General features: G+C 41.8%; 1 protein-coding gene across 1 annotated transcript; it reads right to left on the reverse strand.

Annotated features, from left to right (window-relative positions):
- Positions 1-2815: 2815 nt before the first annotated feature.
- On the reverse strand, positions 2816-7377 carry zfp36l1a (zinc finger protein 36, C3H type-like 1a). Its single transcript, XM_041971528.1, has 2 exons — positions 7184-7377; positions 2816-6068 (listed from the first exon to the last, which is right to left on the reverse strand). The coding sequence occupies exons 1-2, from the start codon at positions 7232-7234 to the stop codon at positions 5007-5009; spliced, it is 1113 nt and encodes a 370-aa protein (XP_041827462.1). The 5' UTR covers positions 7235-7377; the 3' UTR covers positions 2816-5006.
- Positions 7378-8160: the final 783 nt, after the last annotated feature.

The raw sequence follows: 8160 nt of genomic DNA on the forward strand, positions 1-8160 counted from the left end.
AGCTAGACAGCAAGGCTGACGTTGTATTTTGACCAAAGAGAAGCATAAATGGACCTTTATCAGCAGAGTCAGGGTTATGAGTCTGTCCTGTAACAAGGTCAACAGGTTTAAAAACAGACTGAAGACAAACTGCATAGTTATCAAAGTCTGATGTACATAGGAAAGCCTTAAATCAGACCAAAATGTGGCTTCATTCTTTACTGTCATGGTTAATTTGATATTTATTTGACTCACAATGCTTTAGTGATGCAAAGCTAAGCTAACTAGCTGCTTCTTTCATGTGAGAAGTCACTTGATCAGTAATAGCAATCCTCACTCTGCAAAGAAAGCAATCCTGAAATGACTATTCCACAATCTGCTGAAAAGAGGATCACTGGCTCAAATTAAATGAGCCATGTTTGCTCGGGTGGATCTTTCTAAAGCAGGTTCCTAAGCTCTGGTATGTGTGTCTGAAGGAGGTTAATTGTGCCTCTGTTTTCTACAGACAAAGCAACTTCTGAATAGCCTGTAACCTAACCTGCTCAGTCAATGTTGACCTCAGTCCTTGTTTGGTGATTAATTATCTTTTTGACAACACCTGCAGCATGCAGCACCAACACACAGACATACACACTTGCATGTGTGCATGGCTGCAGCTATGCTGGTCCCAGCCGTAACTGAAGATAAGGGACAGTTAGCACATCAGCACTATTTGCTCACTTCTTTCTCAAACAAGGAGGTAAACCTTCCTCTGATAACAAATTCAAAGAGTACATGCTGCGACATTCTCTTGCTTAATGCCGCGGGTTAAAGGTGACTGAAGATCTGGCACTGAGAGTACAGCAATACATTGGATTCATCCTGCAGCATTGGAAGCAATGAATGAACCACAAGCTTGATTGGTGCCACTGTCCTGTCTGCATGTTGGAAAGTAACCTGCTCTCAAGAGTGATGAAATAATGGAAGTTTCTTTTTTTTTTTTATTTTTCCTCTATCGCTACATCTCAAAGAACAAACGACCCCCTCCATCCGCCACCTTTGCAGGTTCGCAAACCCACTTCCTGGTACTTTGTATCAAGGTGCCTCGATGCACACACCACACAAACAGGAAACAGCCCTCTTTCATGTGCTTCAAACTGCACATTTTAAGTTCTTCTGAAAAGATTTTCATGAGTTATGTTCACCTGGTTTAGCATGACAGACCTTTCCTTGAAATGTGTAGTTTCTTTGCATCTGATCTTATTAAAACACGTGCAGAACTGGTTTGAAGTAGCAATCACTGCATTCCTTTGAACTTCACATGCACCAAATAAGAAACTATTTCAAGTTTATATGTCATGTGTACCCTGCAGAAGCATTCACATAAACATGCAGGGTGCTGGGGTAATGTGTCACTTTAAGTATACTGGTGAATGAAAACAGTCAACTCCAAGAAGAGATATAAAGCAAACAAAAATGACATGTTAGTCCAAATGATTGATAATTCATTTTCAACACAAGTAAAATCACCCATTATCAGCTCAGAGTTGAGTAATGAGTTATGAGTCTGAAAGTAAATGAGTCTGAAGTTAAAAATAAGTGTTTTTTTAACCAATTATAGAGGATATCCAGGCCTCCATACAAAACATCCATCACAAGGACACAAATAGGAACACTTTGCATTTCAGAATAAAAAGTTGTCCTCCAAAAGTTACATGTTGTATGACCTCTTCTTTAAAAATGGACACATAAATTGTTCCTTTATCGAATTAACTTTTAAAACACTGGATTTATAATTTTCTCTGTCTTTAAAAATGCATGACATAAAATGGGTCCGTATGAAGTGTCATAATTACCTGGGAATATAAGATTAAATCTTTTGTGCCTGTTTCCCTCCATCTTAGAAGATGGATAGAGATACATAAAAAAGGGGTTCTGGCAGGCAAGCAGTTTGTTCAGATATGGGTTTAGGGGCTGGATGGGTGGTTTGGGAGGGAGCAAAAAAGCTAGACAAGAATCTAGAAGGCCCAAGTTCTCTGGAATAAAGCAATATGAGGCCTCTGTGGGTCAGCGGTGACAGGTCAGCACCCACCATTGTATGGAGGGAGCGGAGTTCCTGTCCCAGCTCCTTTGCAAACTGAGAGAGTATAAACACGGAGAGACGGAAGTGTCCAAAGAGCGAGGAAAAGCAGAAGCAGTGCGGATGTTTAGTGGTGTGTATGAAGGGGGAAGGTACAGTATGTTGTTACTGAAATCAAATACCTCTGCTTATGTTAATGGTCAAACAGATTATCTACTTTATTCTCCAAGTAAAAATACATAAAAGTAAAAAATAAACTAGTATGTATGTTGATTATCAGTCAGACTGACTCGACTGTTTGTCCTGGTCTTACCGGGAATATTCTCACAAACACTGATCAGCTCATATTCAACCTCAGGATTAGTGATCAGGTCATTGCTTCAGCAACTCACTTAAAAAAAAAAAAAAAAAAGAAAAAAGACAAATTCTTGGAAACTGTGGTTGAAGTACCTGCCGATCAATATTTCAGCTGAAACCAGGAGGGTTGAATCTTTGTGTAACCAAACCTGCTCAATCAGACTTTGATTGTTCCCAGGTCAATAGCCGTGACTGCAGTACGAGCGGCTCACCAATCAACTTCCACCACAGTGAAACTCCCTTCAAGTTGCTTTGTTATTACATAACAGAGACATGAAATGTAACCTAGATTACAAATTCCAATTGATTTTAACCTCACAATGTGAAAAAGATTTTGCAGGATCATGCATCATAAACATGATATTCAAGAGTAAGAAAATCTAAAGCTGCTCGATTTTCCATTCACGAGTCTTGACACAGTTTAGCTTTTCCAAAAATATGGGGTTTTATTGACTTAACTGCAATCAATACTTACAAAAAGAGAGGGAAAAAAGAAAAAAAAAACAAAAACAGGTTTTCATATAAGCTCACAGAAATTACTGTAGTGAAAACACATGGCTGGGGGAAAAAAAAAAAAATACATTCAACAGTTTCTGTCTGTGTCTGTTCAACTCCAAACACATGAAGGCAACATAGAACACGTGACTTTAAAATGGTCCTCCATTATCAAATATAAAAAGGCCGAAAAGCCTTAGCTACCTGGAATGTATACAACAAGGCACTTTCACTGGTCACAAGGGGGCCGAGCAAGTGCATCAAGCATCCAATCAAATTAAAAGAAAATATACTTTCCTCAAGCCATTTGGTCACAGCTGTTGCTTGTAAGAACAGACTGGGTGCAAGAACATTACTGCCAGAAAACACTTTAACACAGCCAGTCCTCCAACTCAGACTCCTAAACAAAGATGCAAGGGGTTGTTTTTCATTTCTTTGTTAATATGGTTACATCAACTCCCATCATATGAAGTACTATGAAAATACTTCTCTTCAAAGTGGGGACAAGCACTGAGGAAAAAAAACAAAATGAGGGAGTTGAATTAATGTGATAACAGCAACTGTGGCTGTCAGGTTATTGTAAAGTGTGGAGGGGGCACATGAGGAATGAATACAAGCAAGTCTAGTTTAGATGGATTTGCAGTCCAATGAGAGGGAGTAAGAAAAAAAAAAAAGTACAATAAATAATCAAAACGCAAAACATCTTTTTTTTGCATTTTTTTTTTTGCTTTAAATTAGTTTCATTTTTGACAAAGTGTAGTTGCAGAACAAGTCATTGAAGTACAATATATTAAACTGTGAAAAAAGGAAAAACTGACAAAAACGTCTTCACAATCTTTAGATTAATATGGAAGATCATAATTTAACATAAAAGAAAATATATTCTATTGTTCATTATCCAGATAAATACAAAAACAAAATTAACAAAAAATGCATATGATCACCAATAAATATGTTCTGATAAGTTAAATAAGCAGTGACACGCAAACCTTCTGTCTGGAAAGTTTCTCAAATAATAATAACCGTAATAATAACATTAATAAAAAGTAATTATCAGATAATGAAAGCAAAGGGATGTAATGAGTACAGAGTGCTCCATGGAGCATGTTGCAAAGTGGGGGAAGAGTAAAGTAAAATAGCTTGAAGATCCGACCTCTTAAGTCGTAGGATGTACAACTGCACCATGGGAAAGCTGGAATTCCCCAGATCAGCAAGGATGAAGAGAGGTGGGGGCAGGAAAACGTTATACAGGTTTAATAATCAGTTTGATATCAAGACCCCCCCCCCCCCAAACAAAACAAAACAAAAAAAAACAAAAACAAAGAGCCAGTGACCAGCAACAGGAGGAAGAAAACTCAAGAAGGGATTGGGAGACATAACCAACTTCCAGTTCAAAGTCCTTCCTGCAGACTCACCCGGTTCAATTACTTAAGATAGGCTGGAGAAGAACCGTGACAGGGGGCAGGGGAAAATGGAAAAAAAAAAACAAACAAAAAAACAAAACAGCAGTCCGTTCACCCTCAACACATGCAGAAACCTCCCCAGGCACTTTAAAACTATTCATACATTTTCAGGGTCTGTTATCTTTTTTTTTTTATTTTTTTAAATTTATGTCTCAACTGTGTAAAAACGTCTGCGGTAGACCTACAGTTACATTAGTGAGCACCGTCTAGCTAGCTCAGGGGAAGTGGTATCATCAGGGAGGGAAAGGGGAGATAAGGGAAGGCAGGGGGCAGGGGGCTAGTGCAATGCACTCCCCTTTCCAAGGCCACTTGTACTGCTACACATTCAAGAACAAATAAAGAATAAAGGGGGAAAAAAAACAAGTGGCACCTGGATAAACAGTCAATTTTTGTTCTCATGATTTTCATTGTTCAATTTCCTCTCCTCATTTGGCACTATGACACATGGCATCATTTTTTATGTGCTGATTTACTGCAATGAAATGATCTTGAGTCAAGTTCCCTTAATTGATTGCATCCTTACCATGGACAAGGAACTAACAGTGTCTTGTGTATGGGGTGGACAGGGAAGCTTAAGGAAAGGACAGAGGTAGAGGGGAGTGCCATGTTCTCTTTGTGTCATCAAACTTAATTCACTGGTGGATGCATGCAGTCTAGTCAGAGATGGAGAGGCGGCTGAAGATGGGAAGACGGCGGGTGGTGTCCAGCGTCGGGGACTCAGAGCCACTCAGGCTGCCACCAGAGCTGCTCTGGTAGCCTTCTTGGTCTGACAGAGAGTCTGGAGGGCTGGATGGAGGATCGAACATATGAGGCGACTCCAACATGGGCCTGAAAAAGTAAGACGTGCTGGTTGGAGAGGGAGGTGCAGGGGTGCTGGGCTCTGTGCCTACAGGACCGGCACTGAGGCTGGGCCCAAACAGGTTGGCCAGCTCCTGGCTGGAGTAGGTGAAGGGGTTACTGCTAGGCCATTCGGGGACCTCATCAGGGAAGAACATGGGTGGAGGGGTGACTGAGGTGGGGCTGTCTCTCAGCCCAGCTGAGCTGGAGAACCCAGCAAAGCTGTAACTGTGCTGCAGGCGGGGCCTCTCCATCTTGTTTGAAGCATTTAGAGGGGAGGCCTGCTGGGGGGGTCCACGGCGCTCCTCAGCATTGTGGATGAAATGGCAACGAGGCCCGTATGGGCAGAAACCAATGGTATGGAAGGTGCGGCACAGCTCAGTTTTGTATTTGGGATGGCGGCTCAGGCTGCGCAGTTCATGGATTCCATGGGCAAACTGACATTTGTCACCATATTTGCAGGAACCGTTCTCCTCAAAGGGTCTGCAAAGCTCTGTCTTGTAACGGCTGGAGTTCACTTGGCTGCTGCCACAAGTAGGGCTGGCAGGGCTTAGGCACTTGTTGATGAGCCTCTCACCTGTCTCAGAGAAGGAGCGGTCTCGCAGGCGGTTTTCCTTGTTGCTGCTGGCATTGCCAACCCCTGAGATGAGCGAGGAGTGGTCCGCTGTCTTCAGGGTGTTCAGAAACTGGTTCTGGCTGAACTTTGTGCTGCTGACAGAGTGCCGCCGCTGGTACACACCTCCCACTGAGGGAGAGCCAACCGCCTTCCTGTCCAGCAGGGCTCCGGCGGAATTGGAGATTGGCACATTTGTGCCAGTGCAAGGAACAGACATGGGGTGAGGGCTGCCCAGGTTGTTGTTGTAGCTGAGCAATTTGTTCTGAAAGAAAAATATATAAAATATTATTAGTACACATATTCTACAGTTTCTGAACAGAATTGGAGACAATAGGTTAGGATTTTTAAAGAAAGATTGTGGGAAAGGAAAGGGAAAAATTCCACACCACCTATTGCATGACTGTGTTCTTTTTGGCTCTGGACAACATAAGCGGATACAGGCCTATAGAACAGCAGCTGGTTTGGCAAGTTGCCCTGGTTAGGAATGTGTGCCTGTTTAGTCAATGGAGCAGCAGCAGCACATGAGAGGACTATGGGCTGCTAGTGGCTGCAAAGAGGCTCCATCATTTGAAAGATAATGAAAGTGGCAAATCTTCCTGCTGGATTACAAGGGAAACCTGATCTGCCTCTCAATGCACTCCTCAACTGCAGGAGATGGCCTGTTAGTCATTGATTTACATGAGTATAAAAGTTAACAGAGAGGAAAATCTAACAAAAGCGGGAAAATACTGCTTGAGTTAAGATCTCACCCAGATAACTAATAGATGTATGCAAAGACAAAAAAAAAATAAAAAAAATGTTAGGGTTTATTAAACATTAAGGTTAAACGAAGCTGATCGCATTAACTGTCTTCCAGGAGGGAAAAAGTGGGCTAAAGCTTGACAAATCTAGTTAATGATTAGTGAGCATGTGGCTGCTTGGAGTATTAAAAGTGGCGCAAAAACGTTTCTCAATTAAAGAAAGGCGATGCTATCAGTTTAAACAGACTTTAACCAACATTTGGCTTGTAAAGAGCGACGGAGCTCGTCGGCAACAGTTAGCTGATGTGGCACATGCTGAATATGAAAACACCAAAGTTCACTATTTCAACCAATTTCAAATTAACGCCACCGCCACGCTTCGGCACGCTTTACAAGACATTTTTATTTACACCATGCCATTCGGAGAGGAAATAAAGAGTCAAAACAAACAGGCTGTCGGTCCAGATGGAAGAGAAAAACACGTCAACACAGCAAAACAAAAACAGCCTCCACACAGGCGGCAGAGGGCCGCGGTCATGTAGCCCTTCATTCCTCTACAGCTGCTACCTCCCTGCTGCTAACAAGCTAGCAAGAGCTCACGACAATCAATGGAGGGGAAAAAAAGTTTTCAAGCTACCTTGTTCATTGCTTCGAAGTCGAAGAAAGGCGTTACCACGGCTGTGGTCATCTTTGCAGCGACCTGAATCAAGTCGAAAGTAGAATTAAAAAGCCAAATGGTACTTGTTAGAAAGTTGCGCAGGTCTGCGGAGTTTCTGATTCGCAGCTCCTGTGTATTTTGGACCCTGCAGACTCCCCCTCTGCCCCGCTTCAACTCCAAGGCTTTATAATCCTTTGCAGGAGGAGCCTCGAGCGTTGGGCGTTAACTTTTAGTAGGCCTCTCTTTTTTTTCTTGGTTTTTTCTTTTTCTTGTGCGCTGGTTTAGTCAGTTTCCTTGAGATTACAACACTGTTGGAGTTGTTACGATTTATTAGCAATAGTTGTTTTTTATTTAGAAGAAACGCACTCAAATCACTTATATTTAACTCTTACTCAAAGTCTAATGTGAGTAAGTTTATCAGCGTATCAAGAAAGCATAGAGTGGATTTTGTTTTTAAAAGAAACGTCAACAGTTTCAATCTATTCAATCTTTTATAAAGTGTAGCTCCCCCCTCAGTCTGGTGCTTTACCAGTCTGGAGTTGTTTACTGGGAGGCCTGCATTATCCTCAGGGTTCCAGCTACCATCCACTACTCTGTAATTAATTTACTCTTAATTGCTGTACTGAAACGTCACTTGTGGGACTTTCCGTTAAATTCAGGCAGCCAGGGCTTTTAACTCTTTCCCCACCACAGTTATTTCACTATTAATCCCTTCTCTCTCTCTCTCGCTCTCTCTACCACGGCTCATTTGCTATGTCTCCCCAGTAGCTCTAAAGCTCCTCTGTCAAACTGAATATGTGCATATCTTGTCATCAGGCAGGTGATAACCTGATACTATAGTGATCTCACCAAATTCAACAGCAGCCAGTCACAATGTTGCATGCAGCCATGCAAGAAAGAGCCAAGCTGCAGAGAGAGAAACCTTTACAAATCTATTGTGGTCCATTTTCTTCCTT

The sequence above is a fragment of the Melanotaenia boesemani genome, chromosome 20 (assembly GCF_017639745.1).
Source record: "Melanotaenia boesemani isolate fMelBoe1 chromosome 20, fMelBoe1.pri, whole genome shotgun sequence".
NCBI classification, from domain to species: domain Eukaryota; kingdom Metazoa; phylum Chordata; class Actinopteri; order Atheriniformes; family Melanotaeniidae; genus Melanotaenia; species Melanotaenia boesemani.

Coding starts and splice junctions, on each gene's coding strand:
- zfp36l1a (XM_041971528.1), bottom strand. CDS start 7,234: ATGACCACAGCCGTGGTAACGCCTTTCTTCGACTTCGAAGCAATGAAC. Junction 6,069..7,183: donor ACTTCGAAGCAATGAACAAG/GTAGCTTGAAAA, acceptor TTTTTCTTTCAG/AACAAATTGCTCAGCTACAA.